The 24633-nt window shown below is 49.8% G+C and overlaps 1 protein-coding gene across 8 annotated transcripts in view; it reads left to right on the plus strand.

The window, feature by feature from the left end:
• TENM4 (teneurin transmembrane protein 4) overlaps window positions 1-24633 on the plus strand; it is a 748341-nt gene that overhangs the window by 510927 nt on the left and 212781 nt on the right. For 5 of the 8 annotated variants that reach the window (XM_043580115.1, XM_043580112.1, XM_043580114.1 and 2 more), the window contains 3 exons: window positions 3273-3528; window positions 13717-13815; window positions 14996-15231. In XM_043580115.1, the coding sequence (XP_043436050.1) occupies window positions 3273-3528; window positions 13717-13815; window positions 14996-15231 (591 nt within the window). The remainder of the gene's footprint in view (window positions 1-3272; window positions 3529-13716; window positions 13816-14995; window positions 15232-24633) is intronic. The other 3 variants (XM_043580116.1, XM_043580117.1, XM_043580119.1) reach the window with 1 other exon arrangement.

Here is a 24633-nt window from a genome sequence, read left to right on the forward strand (position 1 = left end):
GCATTCCCAACACGCAGTGTACAGGACCTGGCACAGAATAGGCACCCAGTAAATGTTGAATGAACGAACTGGTTCTAAGTTTCTCTGTCTAGATGGGAATGTATATGAGAGAGGGGGGAAGGGGAGAAAAGAAGGACCCTCTCTGCCTGCCGTCTATCCTCCCTCCTGGCCTTAGGAGCAGAAAGGAGACTCCATTCAGACCAGAGGAGACAATGGCTCCTTAGGAAGGTCATGTCTGTTTTGGGGGTTGTGAGTGATCTTCCACTGATAAGTCCCAAAACACAGATCTTCTCCCTTGGGAACCTGGGAAAACTCAAAGTCCCCTTTCCTGGTGGTCTCAGAATGGAAGGGATGAGGGAAGGGAAACAAACAGCCCAGCTGATGCACCTGGAACTCTGGCTCCAGGTAAGTCAGTAAAGGGCCACATAGGCCCACGGTCTAGACAGCCCAGGGTGATCTGCTATGATTTTTGGCACAAGATGTCCTCCACACTAGGTTTATGCTCTTGGATAGACTGCCCAAGCCACTCATGAGAGCCATTTTACTAAATAAGCCTATACTGAGCACCTGGTTGGTTGTAGGGCCTGTGGTCACCAGCACAGAGGGGACAGGGATTTTTATACCTACCAGGAGAGGCAAGATGGGGACATAAGTATCCCAGCTGTAAGGGAGAAGGAGAAGCTGCATGGTCCAGGTTACCTGCTGTTAGCGTTCAATCAAGGAAAAAAGAACTTTGGGGAGGGCAGATCAAGGAAGACTTTCTGGAGGAGGTGGAAATTGAGCTGAGCTTCAAAAAACAGAGAGGATTTGGACCAGGATATTCCTTATCCTCATAGGAGAATTTCCTTCTAGAAGTTAGGTTTTTAGATATGTGACTAGTGGTCTTATACATTAAAATCTCATTGTTTCAGGACTCTTGGCAGTGCTTCTAAAGCCTTATCAAGCCAGAGCTGGGCATCCTGACTTAGTCACAAAGCAGATGTCTGTAGGCATGCAGACCAGCCTGTTCTGACCCAGCCGTCATATGCTTGCTGTCTTAACTGAGGGGTTTTATTCTGCCTATGGCCATGGACTGAGACAGTCGGGCTGGTGTCTGTTATATGCAACAGCACTGTGGTTTGGTAGACAGAATTCAGGCTTTGGATTAATAAGGACCCCTTTAGTGTGACACCTGGATGGCCCAATTGGTTGAGTGTCTGACTCTTGCTTTCAGCTTGGGGCATGATCCCAAGGTCGTGGGATCAAGCCCTGTGTTAGGCTCTGTACTGAGTGTGGAGCATGCTTGAGATTCTCTCGCTCTCTCCCTCTGCCCCTCTTCCTCGATTGTGCTGTCTCTAAAATTAAAAGTGGCGGGGGGGGGCACCTGGGTGGCTCAGTCGGGTGAGCATCCAACTTCAGCTCAGGTCATGAGCTCATAGTTCGTGAGTTCAAGCCCCACATCAGGCTCACTGCTGTCAGTGCGGAACCCACTTGGGATCTTCTGTCCCCCCCCCCCTGCCCCTTGCTTGCTCACGCTCTCTCTCAAAAAGAAATAAATCTTTAAAAGATTAAAAAAAAGTAAAACAAAATAAAATAAAGGACCCCTTAGTTTTGCAAACCTCAGCTTCCTTGTCCTTAAAATGGGAATGATAATAATACTGCCCTCTAGGGGGTGTTGTGGGCATTAGAAAAGTTAAGGCTGTAAAAGTAAACAGTTAAGTGCTAGTGGCAGCAACTATCAATATCCGTTAGGTAAAAATGCCACAAGGAGGTTGACTCCTGGTGGGAGGCCTGGAGCAAGGGCTAGGTCACCCTTCTCTGCTGGCCTCCTGATAAGCCTCAGACATAGTGGTCCAATCCCTCTCACTACTTCGGAGCCATGAGGACTGCAGCCAGCAGCCTGAAAGGCCAAGGGGTAGGGGGGACACTCGGCCAACCCAGGAGGGTGCTTCTGCTGCTGGCTTCTGTCTCAGGCTCCAAACGTCTCCATTAAAGTGATGCCTGAGGACGGCTGGACAAAGCAAATGACCCTGCTATTCTCGCCTTCTCCCTGGTGCAAGGCTGTCTGCTTTCTGCCTGTTTTGCTTCCCATGCTTAATGCCTCCCATTAAGGGGGATTCCTGCTAGCACCGCATGGCACATCTTCAGAGGGTACAAGGCACATTCCTGGGGACCGTCCTCATCAGAAACGAGGTTTTAGCCACTAGACTGCCGCAGCAGACCTCTTGGCCTCTGGGGGAAAGGTGTGGCAGGAGTCAAGGGTAGAGGGAGGAAGATGATGAGAGGTAGGGTTGGATTCTGCAGGGTGGGTGGGTCACACTCTGAAGGGCTTGCCAGACCCTGTGTGGGCTTTATCTTGAAATCTATTTTTCATCTATAAATCTGGTGATGATAATACTTATTGTTCTGAGTAGTTGAAAGGAGTAAATAAAAGATGTATCTTAATTCCCTTGTCTGCAAAGTGAGTATAAAAATAGTACCTGCTCTTTAGTGGGTCATGAGGATCAGCTGAATTTAAACATGGAGAGGGCTCAGAATAGTGCCTGGCACACAGTAAGTGCTCAGTAACTGTTAATGATGGTTTTTAATAACCCCCAGGTGGTTTTTAATTCAGCTCATTCCCTTTGCTCAAAATTCATCCCTCCCCCAGGCTATCACTGACCACTTAGCCTAAAATTTCACCACAGCCCTCACATACCCAGGCCACAGGCCCTTTCCTGGCTTTCTGTGTTCTCAGATTTATCACCACCTTAGTAAACTACATGTTTTCCTTACCTTGTTTGTTTCATTTTCTGTGTGCCCTTGTATACTTTCGCAACTTCTAGCATCCATTGGAATCAACTGGAGACTTGGTGAAATCAGATTGCTGGGGCCCACCCAAGGGTTCATGATTCAATAAGCCTGGGCCAGGGATCCAGAATTTTCTCTTCTAACAAATTCCCAGGTGATATCGAAGGGGCTGGTCTGCACCACACTTGCAAAACACCACCCACTAAGTATTAAAGAAACCATGTGAAGTGGGTGACGTCAGAGGCTACTTTTTTTTTTTCTAATCTTGTTTATTGTCTCTTTTCGAATTTAAGCTCCAAGGGGACAGGGATTTTGTCTGTTTTGTTGATGTGTCCCTAGCACTGAAAATAGTAGGTACTCAGTAAGTACCGTCTCCCCACCGTATGGACACGCATGGTCCGCCGCGCCGGTCGCCGCCCGGCCACTCCCGCGTGGGCCTCGGGACCAGGCCCGGCCGTGGCGGTGGCCTGGCGCCCCGCTGACCGCGCGTGTTTGTGCCCTAGATCACCCGGGCGGCCTGCAGAACCACCCGCGGCTCCGGACGCCGCCGCCGCCGCTCTCGCACGCGCACACGCCCAACCAGCACCACGCGGCCTCCATCAACTCCCTGAACCGGGGCAACTTCACTCCGAGGAGCAACCCCAGCCCAGCCCCCACGGACCACTCGCTCTCCGGAGAGCCCCCCGCCGGCGGCGCCCAGGAGCCGGCCCACGCCCAGGACAACTGGCTGCTCAACAGCAACATCCCCCTGGAGACCAGGTGCGGGGGAGGGGCGGGGCCGAGCCGCGGGGGTGGGCGGAGGGGCCCTTCCGTGTGCCCCCACGGCCATGGTCCGGGAGGCTGGGGTCGGGTAGCAGCTCTGAGAGGCGGCTCTCTGGCCGGGGAGCCAGGCGGCGGGATGGGCGTGGGGCAGGAAGAGCGGGCTCTTGCGAATCGAGCAGCCGCAAGGTCCAGGGCTGGCCTGCAGCTGACAAAGGTATGAGCCCCGGCGTGCCCTTTTTCCTTGTCTACGCGGTGGGGGTGCTGCTCGCTGGAGGAGGCTGTTGTAAAAGGAGATGAGAGTTGAGTGTGTCACGGGGAGGCAGAGGGTAGGCTCCTGATAAGTGTTTAATTGGGATCCACATCTCTGCCTTTCCCTACTGTGATTTGGTCACCTTGTGCCTGGCCTGGGACCTGCCTGGCCTGTGGTGGGTGCTCAGGGAAGGCTCCCTGTCCTTTCTCCTCTCCTTCCCTCCCACGGACTTCTCACCCTTCACCAAGCCCTATAATCCCTAACATTGAGACACCATCAACTTCTGGTTACAAGACCTTTCATACTTGAAATGTGATGTAATCCTCACAACTTTACCAAGGCCTTGTTGTGATTTGTGATCCCATTTGGGAGTTTTGGAAGCTGAGAATCAGACTCGGTGACTAGTTCAGGTCACATAGACGGTGGATGTGTGTCTAAGATGTGAACCCAGGATGCCTGACTCAGTGCGCAATGCTATTTCCCTACACCACAGCCACCTTCTCCTGGTCTCCCCTGGCCTGGACCTCTCCACCTCTGCATTCTTCCAGTCTTGCAGAGTGCTCCCTTCCCTCCAGGGACTGCAGTCAGCATCAGTTCTGTAGCTGCCCTCCTTCCCTCTGGTTAGTCACTATTTTACCAAAATTAAAATGAGGGGTTTTTGTTTTGTTTTGTTTGTTTTGTTTTTTTTTTTTAAGATACAGGCATACAAACTCACTGGAGAAAATGCAGAAAGATATAAAGACAAAAATTAGATTTACCCATAATCCGGGAGAAAAGCAAAAATAAGGTTAAAAACAGAGAGACAAACTATTAAGAGACTCTTAAATACAGAGGATAAACTGAGGGTGGCTGGTGGGGTGTTGAGTGAGGGGATGGGCTAAATGGGTGATGGGCATTAAGGAGGGCACTTGTTGGGATGAACACTGGGCGTTGTATGTAAGTGATGAATCGCTGGATTCTACTCCTGAAATCTTTACCACCGTATATGTTAACTAAATTGAATTTAAATAAAAAAATAATTTAAAAAAAGATTTACCCATAATTCTTACCCCTCTGTTGACTTTGGGGGACATAGCCTTTCCCTACTTTCTCTAAAGATGAAGTGTCCCAGTCTAGCACAATTAGAACCTCTTCATCTTCTACCCTAAGTAGTGGGGAAACATAGATTTTATTTTCTCAAACTCCTGTTCTTTATCTGTGAAGAGGACAGAAGTCATCCCACACTTAAAGAGGTGAAATTAATTTACACATGGAACATGTACCCATCTGACTCTATCTGGCATTATGACATCTGCACGTTGAGCTTGTGGGATCCAGTGAAAGAAAATCAACATCCTTTTGTGCCCTTTTACTCCTGTAGAATCGCTTTTCCAAAAGCAAATCTCTTAGAGATACTGCCCAGCTCGCCCCACCCCCAGTCTCTTAATTAATACTGTTTTTGTTGACCTCCTCTAAAATCATGTGTGAGTTTTCCTGACATGCCTCCTTGGCTCTCATCAGTGACAGAGCTGGATGATCATATGCCATCCCACCCAGGGTAGCTTAATCAGATTCCCATTAGTTCCCATGGGCTTATTGAATGACTGCACATGGCTGAAAGAAGTCAGCAAATAATCGATGGTTCTGATTCTCTGCATGGAACACAGTAGCCACTCCCTCTGGTTGGATGTTCATTTTTATCCCTTAGTATCAAAGTAGGTGGTTCTCTGGGTTTTTCAAGGGAAAGGAAGATAGAGGACCAGCAGCAGGGCATTTTCCTGGTAGAGTGGTCCCAGCTGACCTCTCTTGCCTCATCAGCCAGCCGACACCTGCCTTTCTGACCCTCTGTCCTCCCGCGTCCATTGTACAAACCACACGGAACTTGGTTTTCTTTGTCCTTCCTTCTACTTTATCACACTTCGGAAATAAAAGAAAATCACTTGTATCTACCACCAAACGTAACCATTGTTAACATGCCAGCATATGTATATTCATATATACTATTTTATGTAAATCTGTACAGATATAGATATTTAACATCTGATATATGTATGAGTGTGTGTGTGTGTTTATCAGTCTTCCCCAAGATGCCCACCCCTTTCATGCCTCTGTGCCTTTGCACATGCTCTTGTACAGTTGTCCGCCAGAGCTGCCCTCCTTCTTACTTCTTGGTCTTGCAAAGTCCTACTTACTCTTAAAGACCCAGATGAAATGTTTGAGGTAGGTCTCCTCTGTTACCCCAGAGTTTTGTGTATCTAAAGATGGTCTAAAACTGGGACACGTGCCTAATACAGCCGGTAACACATTCAGAATTCTGGGCCTTAATACTGACCTTTCCTGGTTGATGTCACAAAACCAACAAGGCTGAAGAGGGGTTGGTGCCCCATCTGGCAGATAGAACTGCAGATAATTTTGACCAGCGTGGTAAGATAGGAATAGCACAGAATTTACAGTCAGAGCACTTGGATTCCTGTCTTGGCTTTAACAGTTACTGTCCCAGCAAGTTCATGAACATCCCTGACCCTCGATTTGCCTGTGTAAATTGGGCTAAGAACTCAGGCCTCTCCAATTGGAAGGAAGTGAATCACATAAGAAACATAAAGCATGGTGCCTGGCATTAAAAGACACACTATAAAAATGATTTCCCATGTTTTTTCATATACATCATCTTCCCATATCAACCCTGTAAAGAAAAAAGTCTTGAAAAAATATTTATTGAACTCCTGCTCACCCGAAGAGTTGAGAGGAAATAGGAGATTGCACCTTTTTCTCCACCTTGGAGAAGGAAGTTTGGCCCCAGTGCTCTGAGTACATAAGTGATGGTCCTTTCACTGAAGCTAGTTGTTCATAGCACAGGTTTTAGGGCCAGGCAGATCCTGTGCCCACATCCCCACCCTGTCGCTCACTGGCTGTGGTCCTAGACCTTAAATTTCTTCATCTCTAAAAGGGAGAACATCTTAGTAACTTCCTGTTCTGATTCTCTATTGCTGCATAACAAATGACTGTCAAACTCTGCCGGTTGATTAGACTTCACAGTGTGAGTCGGGAGTTCAGGAAGAGCTGGGTCTTCCTGACCTAGGGTCGGTCAGTGGTATTAGCTGTTAGCTGGGCAATCTGAAGGAGCCAAGTGGCTTGACTCGCATGCCTGAGCCTTGGAGAAGAAGGCTGGGTAGCTGGGCTCAGCGGACCCTCACCCTCTAACGTGGTCTCAGGGCTTCTCCTCCCAGTCTTCCCAGCAGGGAGTGGACTTCATACTCGGTGGCTCAGAGCTCCATGGCACTGAGACAGAAGTCGCCGATCCTTCTAAAGGCTTGGTCTGCAATGGCATAGTGTCCCTCCTGCCATTGTTCTGTTAGTCAGAGCAGTCCTAGGCCAGCCGGCTTCAAGGAGAGGGACTTCCCAAGGGGAGAGTGCCAAAGGATTTTCGGCCACTTCTAACCCACTGTAGTGCTTCCTGAGGCTGTGATAGCAATTACATATGATCAGGTCTGAAAATGTCTTGGCACGCAGTAAGTGCTCAACTGCTTACCATGTAGTGCTTGTTACTCAGGAAATAGTCACCGAATGCCTACTGTGTGCCCAGTGGGCAATATGTCTAAGAGAACAGACTCTTGCACTAGGGCAACTGCTGTGATAGAGGCACATACCAGGAATCTGTGTTTTAATTGCCTCCGGATTTTCAGCGGGCAGCACAGGGCTTGCCACATCATGGGTACTGGAACAATATTAACACACAGGTTAAATGAATGAACAATGGAACAGTGAATGAAATGTTATACCTAACTTGAGTGGGGAAAAGGAAGGCTTCCCAGGGGACCTGGTGCTGTGGGGCTGACTGTCGAAGAGCAGGCAGGATTCCCCAGGTGGAGCCAAGAAGAAGGGGTGTGAGAGAGGCACAGCCTGAGCAGAGGCCCGAAAGCCCAAGGGAGCAGGGCCTAGTTGAGGCGGTTGTAGCCAACAGCCTTTAACCAAGCGACACCCGAATGGAGAGCCCCATGATGCCAGAGGAACAGTCACAGGCCCTTCTGTAATTGTCGCACTGAGTCTATGTTGAGAGTCAAAAGTAAATAGCTGAGAAAACAGCATAACAGCTGGCAGAATAAGCAGGAGGGGGTTAGATTTCATGCTGGAGACAAAGGCAGGAGGGCAAGTGAGAGGGAGGACTTGGTTAACCCACTGCCTCTAGCACCCTCCGAGGGTTAACGGAGTCCCCAAGGGGAGACCAGGCCTCCCTGTGATTCCCAGAGCTGGGGGTCACATGTTGCTTTGAGGTCTGCTGGTGCATCTGTGGTCCATTCTGGTGGGATCCATGTGTTCAGGGTCCACTATACCCTGGTCCACTTCGTTCACGCTCTGTAGCATCAAATGCTTAATTGATTTCATAGGGATTGTCTGATTAATAGCCTGTCAGGCTCCTGTCAGATGAAGGGGAAGCCAGAGCACGAGGCTGCCAGACCCCTGCTCTAGCTCATCTGATCCCAGGCCTGGTTTGGGAGCCTGAGGCCCATTGTGTGGTCATGCTCAATTAGGGGAATAGCCCTGTCTACCCCTCAGGGATGGGAGGACATCCTGGTGGTCTCCAACCCAGGCTTGGTATAGTTCCCAGAATAGCGCACAGTACCTTCTAGCGGGCCAGGCCAACTCCTGAGCATTGCAGGAAATTGGGGTGGACAGTTGTCCCTGTCATTTGATGATTTGGTCCCAGGCATGCAGAAAACAGAGCCACTATCTTAGAAGAAGCTCATGGTCTTATGAGGAAGGCAGACCCATAAATGAATGAATGAAGATGGCACTTTGGATAGTGCTCTGACTTGGGGGGTGGTCTTAGCAGAGAGGAGAGTGTGGCTCCCTCTGTATGGGGGCATCAAGGAACAGTCACACCAAACACTCATGGGGCCCTTACTGGGGCTCCTTAGAGGGAAGCACGGAAGAGACTCAGCACCTAGGATTTTTATTGGGAACTGGCCACACAGGCACCTTATGCCTGGCAAAGGCCCAAATTCAGACACCCAGAAGGAAAGCAGGTGTTTGGCATAAACCATATTGTTTGTACACGTAGTTTAGACACAGTGAGTTAGCTGCTCGTCAGTTAATGGTGGGAACCCTCCGGAAAACCTCAGTCAGGACTGCTATGGTAACTGCTCTGCACAGGTAGGTAGTCTTATTATCATCTCCACTTTAGAGATGAAGAATCTGAAGACAGGAAAGTGAAGTAACTTGCGTAAGGAAACACAGCCAGCAAGTGGCAGGGCCAGGATCCACACCCCGGCCAGCTGGCTCCAGAGGACCTAGCTGCTCTCCAGTGCTGCCCTCCTGATTATTTGGACCTGCATCGGGAGGAGATTGCAGGGGAGAAAGGAATTCTCGGGTGAGGGACAGCTGTGCAAAAGCACAGAGCTGAGAGAGCTTCGTATCTTGGAGAGATGGCTAAGAGTTGGGGGACACGGGAGCGCATGGGCCTCATGGAAATGCATGTAAATGAGAGTCGGCAATGGAGGGCCTTGAGTTATAGGAAGAAGAGGTGGGTATGGGGCCTGAGGGTGGCAGAAGTGGGGTGAGTAGTTACGAACATCTTTGAAATAGTAGAGTAACCTTATGGAATTGGCCTTTCGGAAGGATCACTGTGACCTGGAAGACCCGGTTCATTTTTTGTTGCTTTTGTTCATTCGTTTGTTAAATGCTGGCTCTATCACAAAGTCTTTATGGGGCCTTGGCCAAATCTCTGACGCCCTGCACACCTTGGGGGTGTCAGCTGCAGAATGTAGCTGGACAGCTAGTATAGCACGTAGCAGAATGTCCTGTTCTGCTGGGTGGCTGCCCCAGGGCTTTGTGGGTGAAGCATGGCCAGGACAGCGGGCTCACGGTGAGATGAGCTGTTGAGCAAGGCAGTCTGAAGACCTGGCCACTGTGACTTTCCGGCCACGTCCTTCCCAAAAGCTGTTTGTTCTGTCCTCGGAAGGCGAGCTCTGCCTGCCCTGGGCTGGAACTAGAATCTCTGCAGGCAGCTCAGGGACTTGCCCGAGGCCTCCTCTCAGGCGTAGAGGGGAGGCGGTCCCCTCCCCACTGCAAGGAGAGCTGTGACAGCAGAATGCACTTGACTACATCCCCTCTCCGGGTACTCAGCAACTCTCTCCTGAGAGGCAACTGGAGGCAGTGAGGTTGGAGGAATGTGGTTTTCAGTCCCAGCTCTACCTTTCAGTTGCTGTGTGACCTTGGGCAGTCACTCATCCAATCTGGGCCTCAGTTTCCATATTTGTTAAAATGAGGTAACAATACCCACCGGTGTGCGGGTCCGATGAATCTAGGGTCCACACCCGAGTTCCCAACAGCAGTGAGCTGGAGACCAGGCAGGACTGTGATTTAAGGAGGCCTCGGCAGCATGGGCCTTCATTAGGAGAGCCTTGTAACTTTTGTTTTCCCGAAGAACTGGAATCTCAGAGTTGGGAGCGGGAAATGGGCAGGAAATTTGGGGAGGAGCCTCGAACTAGGAGCCCAGACACCTAGGCTTTAGTTTCAGCTCTGCCGCTAAGTTGCTCTGCGCATATGAGCAGGACACATGTCTCTCTGGGTCTCGATTTCCTCACCAATCAAATGAGGCCTCATCGACTCAGAACTAAGTTTCAGAAGCACAGAATAGGGGCATTTCAAGTCAGCAGTAGGATTCTAAACTGGCAGTATTTTCAGCAGGTGCTAGCGTTCCCCCCAAATTCCCGAGTGATCTAAATGGCTAACGTCTGAGTTAGTGCCAACGTGGAAAGCTCTTTCAGGGAATCTGGCATAGTCTCTCTCCAGAAACCCTTTGTTCCAGTGCACTGCCTCTTCCCCTGTCCTAACAGATCTGCACGTTTGAGAGATAATTGCTCTCTTTTCTTAAATTATAGAAGTAGAAATAAAAACCACTCTTGATCCAGACACTGGAAAATCTCACTATTAACATTTCAATTTTTATCCTTTTTGTCTTTTTTTTCCTGAATATATTTATTTTGGATGGGCTTTAAGGTACACGTTTGACTCTCTGAGACCCCAGTCCTAGCCTAGCGATGCAAGCCAGACTCCCAGATGTACACAGAAGCATACCATGCAGCCAGCTGCTGGCCCCAGGGAGGCACCAAGAGCTCGTCCTGGGCCTCTGGGCAGAAGTGGCTAGGGCCTGCTCAGGCTGGGCCATAGGGACTGTAGAAAGACTGGAAATTCCCTCCTGAACTACAGGGAATGAGGGAAATAATAATAAAACACCACCTGTGCTCCCCTCAATTAAACACCAACTGTGTGCCTGCAGTATGCCAGGGGCGCCTCCCTTTGTATACCCCATCGTTCACGGTCTTCAGCAAATATTTATGGAGTGCCTTCTGTGTACCAGGCACTCTTGTAGACTCTGGGCACATGGCAGAGAACAAGGCAGGTAAGATTTCTACCCTTACGGAACTTAAATTGCAATAGGAAAAAAATGTGTGTGTGTGTGTGTGTGTGCACGTGCGCGCATACGTGCGTGTGTCTAGTCCAATGGGGAAAACTAAAGCAGTGCTAGGGGCCAGGGGTAATTAGAAAGAGCAGGACGGGAACTATTACAGTTAGCCATGAGAAGGGAAGGAAAGGCCCATGCAGATATTTGGGGGAAGGTGATTCAGGCAAATGACAGCAAAGGCTTTAGCTGGTTGGAGTAGCAGCATGGAGGCCAGGGTATCTGTAGCACAGAAAATGATATTGGAGAGGTAGCAGGGGGCCAGACGTTGTATACCCTAGTAAGGACCATGGTTTTATTCTTATGAAACCATTGGAAGGTTGTGAGTAGAGAAGTAGCATGATCTAAATTATATTTTAGCTTCTATAAGGAGAGTGATTATCCCAGTTTATGAGTGCTCAGAGAGATAGACTCACCACCTCATGGCCAGTGAATGACAGAGCTGGGACCTCTTTGACCGCAGCGTCTCTGTGCCTTCCTTCATCACAAGAGGCCTCCCATGAGGAGACCACCTGTGGAGGGTGGGGGCAGAAATGAGGCCACTCTGAAGGACTTCTGCACCCCTGTAGTTCCTCTCAGACCCTGTGGGAGGCCCCAGGGGCCATGAACCAACCAGAACAGCCTGGTACCCAGGCTGCTGGGCCCAGACAGCTCAGGACTCTCTCAAAGGGGAGGTCCCCACCACCATGGCAATTCTCAGTGGCTCCGGCTGCTAAACTGTGTTGCCTTGTGTTCCCACCGTCCCCGAGGGTGCTAATGAAAGTGTCAACAGCCCCTCCTCATTTGGTATGTAAGGCTGGCCCGGGGGGGCAAACCCACAGGCAAGGCGGTGACACAGGCTTGTGAGCTGTGGGATCAGACAAACCTGCGTTCTCTTCCAGCTCTGCCGCTTGCTTACTCCGTGATAGGACCTTCAGAAAGTTACATCTCTGATCTTTGATTTGCCAGCCTACAAAGCAAAAATGATAGTGCTGACATTGTAATGTGGGGACTAACATTTACGTTAGATACAGAGTTCTAGAACAGTGGATAAGCTATGGTAGATGTAGGGCAGATTAGCATTAGTACTTCTAGAATATTTGTTAGTGTCCGTGCTAATGTTATGTAAATTAGTACTAATACCTAAATTGGCATTCGAACTTCTATGATGTGTGTTTAGCCTTTCCTGATACTTCCAACATTACTCATTTGGTCCTACATCAACTTTGTGAACTTAGTATTGTTATCCTCATTTTACAGATGAAGGATAGGATTGGAAGAGGTTGAAATTTTTACACAGTCACACAGCAAGAAAGCGGCAGAAAAGGGACTTGAATTTGGGTTCTCTGGTGCTCAAGGCCTGGTCCAAGTCAGCAGGAAAGTCCCTCGCAGGGCCGAACCCAAAAGTTAGCTCTCGGCACTCAAGTCCTTCCTTGAGGTGCATACAATAGGCTGAAGCCATCACCGGCTTGTTTAAAACTGTGCACTTACACGGTTTTCAAGTGAGGGGACAGCAGTGCGTGAAAATATCAGGAAACAGGATCCAGCACACTCCAGTATGAATGAGGCCAGTTAGCAGGCACGATGGAGACCCAGAGGGCAAGTGTGTCTGTCTCCATCCTGCATTAGAAATGGGTGCTGTCAGCAAATGCATTGCCCTCAGTGTACACGGGGGGAACAAAAGACACGACGCCCCATCTGTCTTCTGAGGGGCACCATCCTCACCATTCAGCCATCACCGAGGTCCCTGCTCTGCTAAAGGACCGTGACACTTTAAATATTGTCAGCATCAACCTGGGGGTTTGTGAGAAATGCAGATTCTCAGGCCCCACCTCCATCTTCCGACTCCGAATCTCTGGGGTGGGCCTCAGCAAAGCACAGCTCTCCAGGCGATTCTGATGCTTACTCGAGTTTGAGCACCACGGCTTGAGAAGAAAATGGCCCCAAATGCTTATCACTCTTTTTTCTTTGGACTAGCCAAGTGTCTCTTGCTGTTGTTTGAACAGATGTATAGAAAGTATACATCTTTCTACTTTCTATGTATAGTAGAGAAAGCACAGTCTTTGGAAACAGAAAACCTGAGCTCAAATTCCTGCGTAGAACCTTGCCAGCTGGTAACCTTGGCAAATCCTGTTACCTCTCCACGTCTCAGTTTCCTCACCTGTAAAATGGGGATACACCTTCCTTGCATAGCCTAGTCTGAACATTTGAAGTAAACGGATGTATCATGCCTAGCTCAGTGCCTGAGACGTAATCAGTCTCCGTCAGTGAGAGCTGTGATTTGATGGCCACAACTGCCAGACATTCAGGTTTGTACAGAGAATGCTCCCTCTGGATGCTCTGTGCCAGGCAGACCCCTCGCACATGTGGCTTGCACACAGACCCATCGCCTGGCAGCCTTGTCCCGCTGATCTCACGCGCAGCTGCGGCAGACGGCCACTTTGTGTGTTTCTCTACTATCCCCCTTCATCGATGCATGACTCATTGCTTCATTCATGTCTCCATGTGTGCGTAGAAACCTAGGCAAGCAGCCATTCCTAGGGACATTGCAGGACAACCTCATTGAGATGGACATTCTCAGCGCCTCCCGCCATGATGGGGCTTACAGTGACGGGTAGGTGACATCCCCATGTTCTTCCTCTCTGTGTATGCTGTCCCTGTGGCTCCTGCACTCGCATGCAGACCCTGAGACCTTTCCCTGGGCTCTCCTGCGGGAGGTGACGATGCCTTGTTGCATGCCCATCCCCAACAGTTTCTCCTTGAAGTACCCTGTTTTCAGCATATTAACAGCGGCATTGTTAATATGCAGCTCCCGGCATCTCATTGGCTGCCTCTGACATTCTGAGAGACATCTCATAGCAATTTTTATGCAGCATAGGCCCTGTATCATACGTATCGTAATCCCAAGGATGTGTTCTGTGACCTGAGGCATCTTGCACCCCAGCAAAGTGCAAGATTGCCCTAAGGTTTCAGGGGGAAGCAGTGCAACCAGTGCACCCCATTTCCCAGGCCGTGTACAAATTCTCCCGTGGCCATGGTTAAAGACAAGCTGTGGAGGATTTCCTGACACCTAGTTTGGCCACAACCATGCGCTTTGACCTGCCACGCTGCCCTGAAGACTATGGCTAGGCTGAGGATGCATTTGCCTACCTGTCCTCTCACACAGCTTTTGCTAGGAGTTTGGAAGGCAGCAGTCTGGCTTCTGAAGGCTTTTGCTGCCATCGGTTGTATAACAGCCACTGGGGGACTCAGCCATGGCAAAACTTAATGGTGGTCTCTGAGTTCCACCCCCGAAACACCCTTTAAACGGAACGGTATTTCATACCTCCACCAAGGTACACTGGCAAAGTAGGTATTGGAGAGAGAAGAAACATTTAGGTTCCATTAGCTCCAGGACACAGAACAGGATTTTAGACACATTCCTAGTTAACCGCCAGTGATTTTAGAGAACAGCTAGTATAATACCCAAGAAACAGCATCCCCACCCCAGCCCTTCCCCGGAGAGGGATCTCCACACCCAGCCTTCTGTCAAGTCGGTAACACCTTCTTCCTTGGCCCCGGGTGGTTTTTCCCACGGGGAGGACTATCCCATTGTGTTCCCCGGAAGCGTGTGTTCGTGTGCCCTGTTATGTGGTCTGGTACATGATTCTCCTTTTCTCTGTCCCTCCTGTCTTCTCTGTGGTGATTCTCCAGGCTCCTCTGCATGCTTCTATTGCTGCCTCTGTCCTCCAGGTTGACCTTGGTCCCAGTGAGCCTGCAGACCCTGATGCCCTCTGGCTTCTCTCCACCCGCAGGCACTTCCTCTTCAAGCCGGGAGGCACCTCCCCACTCTTCTGCACCACCTCACCAGGGTACCCGCTGACGTCCAGCACGGTGTACTCCCCCCCGCCCCGGCCCCTGCCCCGCAGCACCTTTGCCCGGCCAGCCTTCAACCTCCAGAAGCCCTCCAAGTACTGTAACTGGAAGTGCGCGGCCCTGAGCGCCATCGTCATCTCAGCCACGCTGGTCATCCTGCTGGCATACTTCGTGGGTAAGCACCTCCCTCGCCCCAGCTCCCCTCGGCTCCCCTTCGCTCAGAGGGCAGCACACAACACGCCTGTGGGCACCGCGGGCACCTTGCCGCCCCGACGGCCAAAGCACACATGGCGAGCCACGCAGCCCTGGGGCGCTGGCCTGCACCCCCTAAACTGTCAAGGTCATCTCTCTGGGACCCTCTTCTGCTCCCTGCTTGTAAGCAGGAAGGAAGCTGAGCAGCTGCTCCGTCCTGTGTTGGATGCTTAGCAGTAGGCGTAAGCAGTCACCGAGACTGACCTTTGAGGTGGTGGTCTGTGGCGTGAGTGTCACGGATTGGAGTCACGACAAATGACCAGTTGGAGAGGCTGGACAGCAGGCAGGCCTCTCCTGCTAGTGCCACGTAGCCGCAGTTAGGAGCAGGAAAGACGTGGGGTGCCCTGGGGTTGGAGGGAAACTGCCAAAGATTGGACTGTGCTGACCTCAGCCAGGAAGCATATCTGAAGGTGACGAGAGGCTGTGATGAGGTGGTCTGAGGGGACTGTGGGAGCCCAAGTCCAGAGTGCAGCCATGGTCAGGACTGAGGAGCAGCGGGTCCCCACTAGCAGTGAGAGTTGGCTGAGGGATGCACGGAGACCCCAAGCAGCGCTGACTGGCCTTCTTGCCTGACCCCAGGCCACCTCCACGATGTAGGAAACTCCTCTTGACCCCTACTTTGCCACCACAGGATGCCACCCATTGGATGCTCTTTCGACGTATTCCCCCCACAGTCAGGTTTCTTGCTTCCTTCACCCCCATCTTTGATCTGCTCCCAGGGAAGATGTTAATCTGAAGAGATCCGTAGGCACCGCTTAGAGTCCGCTGCCTCTTTGTAAATCAGCCCATTAATAAAGGCATCCAGAGGGGTTGGCTTCACCCTCTGTCCTTTCCAGCCTTCGAATTCTGTCATTCTCGGGTTTAAGGTAGGTCAAGCCAGCTTGAGAAGTCCTTGAAGCCATGCTGAGGAATTCTGAGATAATTGTGTATGCAAGGGGAACTTTTCCAGTGTAAGCCCGGTAAAGAGAAACAGAAGTAACTGGCACAGGCCAGAGGAAGACAGGGTGTCGTCCACGGTGGAAAAGAACCCTGTCATCGCATAACCCCCTGGGTTACTGTGGATGAAAAAGGGCTGTGTGCTGAGGAAGTACGTGCAGTCACTAGGAATGATGAACGAAACATGGGCCCCCGCTTGTTCAGGAGAAGGGATTCGAGCATGGATTGAGCGTTCGAGATTCGTGGATTTTACAAGTAATCGGGAAGATGACAGCCCCTCAAACAGGGAGGTCGCCTTAAATAGCTCCACCTATAGTAAGCTTTCATCAGTATGCCAGATCTCTCTCTCCCTTGTGACGACTGGCACAGAAAATTCCATGGCTTCAAGGCCAGGTGGGCATACGTGTTTCTTCTCTTCTATCTGATTGCTTAGTTGATGCTGTCTAGAAAGCTGTGTTAAGAAGGATCCCGAGGGGGAGCCTGGGGGGCTCTGTCAGTTATGTGTCTGACTCTTGACTTCAGCTCAGGTCGTGATCTCATCATCGTGAGATTGAGCCCTGTGTTAGGCTCCTCACTGGGGGTAGAGCCTGCTTAAGATTCTCCCTCTCCCCCTCCCCTGTGCGTGCTCGCTCGCTCTCGCTCTCTCTCTCTCTCTCTCTCTCTCAAAAAGAAGGGTCCTGAGGCTATATTCAGGATCAATGGGAAAGGGTCTCTGTGATTGATTAGTAATACCTATTATGGTCACCAGAATGGAGAATATTGATGGCACACCAGGCATTTGCCATCCCTACTGTGTGTTAGTGGGTAAAAGGAATAGCCAAATTGGGAGAGGCCAGAGCCCTGTGAAAGGGTACTGATTGATGTAAACTGGGTTACAGGTGAGGGCTATACAGTTCCAAGCACCATCACTCGGCGTGAAAGTTTCTTCCTGTCACCACCAATGCTGTGTCCCTGGTAACCACTAATGCAACTCTTGTTTTTGACTGACATTATTATATTTCCTAAATGAGTAGACGTTTGAACGAGGACTGTCCCTGTTCATCGAGAGTCAAGTAGTTTGCAACATAAAGACATCAACTTACATTGAAGTTGGAAAGTTTATACTGTAGCCTCGTTCAGGGAGAAAGAATAAATCTTTGTATGATTATGCAAACTCTCGTCTGTTTACATCCCATGGGCTTCTATGGGGTCAGTTTTCAGGAATCTAAATTTAGATAGGATCTACCAGGAGGTAGTGAGCTCCTTGTCATAGGAACGATGCAAATAGAGCCCAGTGACCACATAGTAAGGATGATTCCAGTGGCGACTGAGATTTTTTCACTGGATGGCCTTTGATTGTCCTTCCAACACTGACAGTCTTTGCATCCATGATTTTGTGACTTTTGTTTCTCATTCAGCAAACCATACAGGGTACCTCCTTTGGACCAGGTACTGTGCTAAATGTTAGGGCTAAATACATGATCCCTGCCCTCTTGTTGTTGGTAGCTTTGGAAAGGAGACAGCTGTGTTAGCCGTGACTGAAGCAGCTCAGGGGCTATGGGAATACCCACCGCCAAGAGCACTAGGGGAGGCTCCCTGGGAAGGATGATGATGTAGCTGAATCCTCTAGTCAGAGTTAAATTGTCAGGAGACATGCAGAGAGTGGATGTCAAACCGAGGGAAGTTTCAGGTTTAAGAGAGGACAGTGTGGTGGTAAGGCCATCGTCTGTGTTTGAAGCATCTGAGGGGTGTTGGAGCTAATGCAGGAGAGTTCGGTAAGATCATGAAGATGACCTCAGAGGCCAAGTGACGGACCTTCCCGGATGGGCACTGGGGAGCCACTGAAGGGTTTTAAGCAGTGGAAGCAGTGGCAGAATGTAGTCAGACTTTTATTTTAGAAAGAAAAGTGTAGAGGAAGGAAGAATAGGCCCCGTCACAGCAAATGGGTCAGGAGAAGCCAAGGGCATCAGCTAAGACAGTAGCAGTGTAGGTGGAGAGGAGGGGTTGGCTTTAGGAGAATTTGTGTCTCCTGTTAGGAGTGGTTAGTCCATTGATAATGTGTCCTCACATAGAATAAATACATCCTTCTGATAAAACCCTCTCTCTGCAGAAACTTTAAGACGAGACTGTAGATTGCATATGCAAGGGCCAGGTCAGATAGGCAGAACTAGAATGTTGCCTTTGTTTCCTGGAGACTCAGAGCTTACACCAGCCTCTGACAGACCTGGATTCCATTCCCAGCTCTGCCACCTGGCTGCTGTTCACCCCTGGGCAACTCGCTTCTCTTTCTGAGCCTTGACTTCCTCATCTAGAAGACAGGCACGACCCATCACCTCAGGAGGATGTGTGTGAGGCTGGAGTACGCTAATGCAGGTGAAGGCATTGCAGGTGCATTTTCCTACTTTTCCTCAAGGGCTGGGGCGGCATCCTTCGTGCCTGGTCCCCTCCAGCTGCCGGGGGCAGAGGATGAGCGTCTTGTTGCTTGGTCGTAATCACAGCCTGTGATGACTAACTTGGAAGGAACTTTCAATTATTAAAAATCAAATTAATTGTCTCAGCCGAGCACAAATATCCTTAACAAAGACTTTTCCAGCCGACCAACCGATCTAATCAACAGGCAGAAGCACAGATACTTAATTAGATTTTTGATGAAAAATTGTGTTTAATTTCAAGTATAATCAATTATTAATTACTGTAATGAGTGAGTCTGACTGGGTTTACTAATTAACTCATTTAAAAATTATGAATAACCTTTTCATTTGTAATTATTTTCTACATCCTATCAAGCTCCAGATAAGAATCCTATCACTTCACCAGCACGGGGGGAGTCGAAAACAGGGCGGGCAAGAATTGTTCTTTCTCTGCTATCTGCTCAGGGCTGCCATATCTGGAGGGAACCCTGACAGATCCATTTGACATTCGGTTTTTAGTTCAAAAGTTTCCGTTCATTTGCAGAGACACCTGCAGTTACTCTCCTAGGAAGATCACAGCCAGCATTCACCACCCACAAAGGCTACAGGGCCTGGGGCCTTGCCTCTGGGCTGTCTTACCCCCTGGGGGGTGTTACTTGGCCACTCTAGTTTGGGTGGGTAATCTAGGAAGGACCTTTAAGAATCCACGGGGCATCTCACCAGAGATGTGATGTACATTTTTGTCTCCAAAGGACACCCTTTCGGAGAGGTAGCTGTTGACCATGCGTGCCTTGTTTTACTCACCATTCTCCCTGTGATGGTTTTTGAGTATTGGAACACTCTCCGCCTTTTCCTTTCTGAAGATAAGAAATGTGTTTGCAGAACCAAATAGGGAGAGCATGATAATGAGGGGAAGATTAGTTAAAAGTCAAACCATGAAGTTTGTGCAGCCATGGCAAATAGTGCTTTATTTTATAGCAGCTAATTGTTTTTAAAACGCTGTCCCCACAAAAGGCAGTGTGGCATAGTGTGGTAAAGATAATAGGGGCTGCTGTGGTCGTTAATAATGAGAGCACTTCACTTAGCTTTGATTGTTTGCAGCCCACATGCCCCTCTCTGTTCTGAGCACTTTGCTTGTAGTTTCTTGTTTTCAAATCTCCCAACAGCCCTGTGGATTATTCTCTCCAATTTACAGATGAGGACACTGAGAACCTGTGAACTGGAATAAGTTCCCACCGTCACCTGGTAAATGGCAGGACAGTGGTCATCCCCAGGCACCCAGGCTCTAGGGCTGATGCCTTTAAATTCTTTTTCTCTTTCGACTTCACATTCCTAAACTTTATGCACTAACTTCCCTATCATAGTACTTGGTATTTAGAATTTTTGCTGTGTGCCCAGTGTTGGTCCAAGCCCATCATGTCATATCTTTGAACACTCAACAGTTCTGTGAGATAAGTTTTATTTTCTGTTTTTTCTACAAGAGGAAACTAAAGCTCACAGAAGTTAACAACTTGCCAGGGTCCCCAAACCAGTAAAGAATATAGGATTTTTAAAGGCCATACTCTCAGACACTGTGCTGGGTTCACAGCTTGAACAGATGGTTGTAGAATCAAAAGACCCCACTCATGTCCAGCTCTATCACTTGCTGACTGTGTAAACTTGGGCAAGTTGCTTAATTTGTCTGAACCTCAGTTTCCACTTTGCTTATGGCTCCTATAGTGGGTGTGGCTGGAATGATTACCCCATTTTACGTGGGAGGAATTTATAGCCGCATGGCTGAGAGCATGGGTTCTGAAATTAGGCTGTCTGATTTCAGATCTCAGCTCTGCTGCATATCTGTCTTACGACCTTAGACAAGTCTGTTTAACCTCTATCAGCCTCAGTTTACCCATCTGTAAAGCGAGGCTAATAATAGTGGCTACTTCACAGGGCTCTTGCAAATTCCAGTAAGATAATTTGCATAAAGTACTTAGACTACTGTCTGGGACCTTTAGCACTCAATAAAAGGTAGATACTATTAGTGTTGTTAATAGTATTCTTAGTACTATTAGCATCACATGTGGAAGAGTATTTGTAAGTCTTAACTGAGACCTTGGACCAGCCTCATCTCATCGCAGTGCCTGCAGGCTTCCTGGCCTGTGTTAGTCACCGGGGCAGCCGACAGAACAAGCAGGGAGGCCTGTCAGGAGACATTTGTAGGGATGTGTCGCTGTTACAGGGAAGCAGCCTAGAGAAGAATCATTACCAGAAAGTGCCTCGCATCATTTCTTTAACTCAGACAAAAGTTGATTTTTGGTTCACTGACAGTCGCCTCTGTCCAGGTAAGACTGACAGGCTCCCCGGCGTTCTGGATCTCTATGTGAAAAGCAAACATGGGGTATCATGGAAGAGCTGCGGATTCCTATCTCCAGGACTCCTCGAGCACCTGTCTTGCCAAATAGGCGTTTGGAAAAGGGGGCACAACAGGCCTGCTAACAGTACAAAAAAGCAGGACTAGTTTTACATTTGAGTGGAGACCTGAGATTGCCCTGGGACTCTCTTCCACGGTGGGTACAGGCCCGCCCCGCGGAGAAAGGGTGCCGCTCACTATGCTTTCTCTAAGGCAGTGAGGTGTTCTCATGGAATTCTGCAGAAATCTCAGCTCTGCCACAGCCCAGATGGGTGACCCTTTGGAGCCTTGGTTTCCTAATTTGCAAAGTGGGGAGAACAATAGTACTCCCATGAGAGATGATGCTGAAAAACCACAGGGCATGTGAAAAAGGAGAGCTCCCTTGCTGGTGGCCTTGGGACACTGTTGGGAGCCTTCCTTGGACCCCAGTTTCTCAACCCAGGATGGGGTGGGAGTAGATGATCCCATAATGTCCTCCCCAGGTTTTGGAAGGAGGAAGGAGGAAACTGAACCCGGACGTGGGCTGTGGCGGCCTCTGTGCAGCTGCTACGACGACATGCTCAGCCCTGAGGGCTCCTTCTTTTTATTTCTTTTATCTTTTTTTTTTTTTTTAAGTAGGTCACATTTTCACCTCCACAAGCAGCTGATGTTGGATTGAGAAAAAAAAAAATCGGAGCCCTTGCTTGAAGTGGTGATAGTTCGGTGAGAACGCTGCTAAATTTAATTGCTCCTTTACAAAAGGCAGCTGTCAGAGTGCTTGCTTGTTGGAATATCGCAGTCCTTGGTCCGGAAGCGCCTGGGTCATCCAGTTCTCGGGGTTATCTGGGCAGCGCTGATGGAGGCGGGCTGGGGCCCCGAGTGCCACGTGTGCAGACTGGTGTGGGCTCTCCTCGCCATGTCTGACTGACATTCCACCACACAAACCCGACTTCAGGGGCTGGCTGGTGGTAGTCCAGTTAGGGGGTCATGAGGCATCCCTTCTCTTTAGGGGGTGCCGTTGCTCACTCTCCCCTCTCCTAAAGTCTGTTCTCTGCTGCACGCTCGTCCCGAGCACAAAGCCAGGCACAAGGGAGCCCTGCTCAGTGAGACTTGGTTGGATAAATGACCTTGCAAGGTGGTAAAGCCTGCCGAGGGTATTTTGGGTGGAAGGAAAATACAGGCAAAAGCACGATGGCACAAATGTGCACTGTATGTCCTGTATGTCGGGGGCAGGTGACATGGACATGAAATGAGTAGAGAAAAGGTCAGAAATGGAAGCCAAGGTGATATTACCCCCTCCTTCCCGCAGTTATCCCATCTGGTTCAGCTCTCACGGCATCAGCGTCTCGGGTGCCATTTGCTTCATAAGCACAGGCCTGTTGCCCTTTGGGCCCGGGTGTTACTAGCGAGCAATACAGCTTATTTTCTCTCCTCTCTCTTTGACTTCACATCAGGCCTTTTGGGTAGATTTACCTTTATAGCCCAAAGAATGGGGAATGGAGATGATTGAACTTGATGTTTTAGGGGGAGGAAGAAGTGGTAAAGATACAGGATCCTGTATTAAAGCTTTTCTTTCCAAGATTGATTCCTTCATGCTGCTCAGTGGGAATGGCTAATAGCAAGATATATATAGATTGTTCTCTTCATAACAGACCCCAGACAGGTATCCTTCAGCCCCCCAAAAGCAGGACTTAGGGAGCCTGGCGTGGCTGTCTGCCGTTGTCTGAGGTGCCACCGTGTGGAGGAGGGGCTCACTTGCTCTGTGGTGCTGCCGAGGCCAGAACTGGGCCCGCAGGGTGAAAATGACACAAAGGCCGATTTGGGCTCTGTGGGAGGAGGCTTTCCTAACAAGACAGCGGCCTGTGTGGAGTAGGCTTCTGTGTCTGGAACGAGAGGAGCAAGGGTAGGTGCCCAGCGGGTCTCGTTTTATTGTCCGTTGTCCTTCTGCCCTTCCTTGCTGTACCACGTGGGCAAGGACTTCATCTCCTTAAGATGCCTTCCCGTCTGTAACGTAGGACGAAGCAGGCAAACAAAGGAGTAGCCAAAATGATTAAGGCGTTCAACATGTGACCGCTCGGCATGAAAAACATCTTCCCCGCTCCGCAGCTGCCCCCCCCCCCGCCCCCCGCCATCTCCCCATCCTCCGATCTCCTCCACGGGTGGAACCAGCCGGCAGACCCAAGGAAGCCCACTGATCCAGACCGTGTGGGTGAGCCTCCCAGGCACAGAGCAGGGTGGAGAAGGGGAGAGCAGGTCTGGAAGGCAAGTAGATAACATCAGCCTCCTCACATCTCCGATTTCTCTTCCATAGCAGTGCTCATGGCTCTGGCTCTCCTCCTGGGGACCCAAGACTAGTATCGAGACCCAAACCTTACATAGGTACCTCTCCCCCCCTTACTCAGGCACCTCCCCCCCCCCCCCGCTACTCAGGCACCTCTCCCCCCACTTACTCGGCACCTCCCTGACCCTTGTGCAGGCACCATTCCCCCCCTTACTCAGGCACCTTTTCCCCCTTACTCAGGCACCTCTCCCCCTGCTTACTCGGGCACCACTCCCCCCGCCCCTTACTCGAGCACCTCTCCCTCCCTTACTCGGGCACCTCTCCCCCCCACCTTACTCAGGCACCTCTCCTATATTTTGCTCCCACTCAGCCACCAGGCCCTGCCCACTTGTAGTCAAAATCAGATTTCCTGAGATACAGTTTACATACAGAAAACTAACACATTTAGGCATACCATTCTCTGAGTTTTGACAGATGGATGGAGTTGCGTGACCATCATCACCACCACAGTCAAAACACAGACCACTTCCATCACCCCAAAAAGCTCCCTTATGTCCTTTTATACTCAGTGCTCCCCTCATTCTCAGCCTCTGGCAAGCACTCACCTGTTTGCTGTTTGGTGGTTTTAGGTACTCTTTTTCAGAGTAATAAATGTAATAAAGAGGTGATTTATTGCTGGATTCAGAATCAGACTGTAAGATCTTCAAGTGTTGCTGAGAACACTGGAAGGTAGAATTCAGAATTCAAGATACTAGGGTCTCACAACGGGAACATCCATGCTGTCGGCATGAACGCACACGGGCATATGCTCTTGTGCCATTTTTATGGACCATTTCTTCCCGTACACGCTTATAACTGTTGACACAGTTCTTGGCAAGTTGAAGAGCTCTGTCATATCTGTGCCATTACCATATCAGTATATTCCTGCCGTCTCCAACTTTTCCTATTATAAATAGCGCTTCTGTGAACATCTTTGTGCCTCTGCTCTGATTTTTCTTCTTTCGGTTATTTTGGGGAGGGCGTGTTCCAAAAGCAGGATTTCTGGGTCACAAGGGGTACACAGTTTGAAGCTCTTGTTACTCACTGCTAGGGGTTCCTTGGAAGGGTAGGACTGAATTCCAGGATGCCCAGCCGGGTGTCCAGTTTCCCTGCAGTCCCACCGGGGTGGGGCTTTGTGTCTGACCTTGGGTCAGCCGGTTCAGTGGGTGGGGGGCAAGGGAGTTGATGTGTGATTCTGAGACCCAGAGAAGCTATAGAATCTTCGTTCCTGGAGGGATTTCCACCTCCTTTCTCTCAGTCTGTTCCTTTCAAAAGCTGGGCTCACATGTCCCTTCCTCAGTGTACCTCCTG

This window comes from Prionailurus bengalensis, chromosome D1, assembly GCF_016509475.1.
Source record: "Prionailurus bengalensis isolate Pbe53 chromosome D1, Fcat_Pben_1.1_paternal_pri, whole genome shotgun sequence".
Lineage (NCBI taxonomy): Eukaryota > Metazoa > Chordata > Mammalia > Carnivora > Felidae > Prionailurus > Prionailurus bengalensis.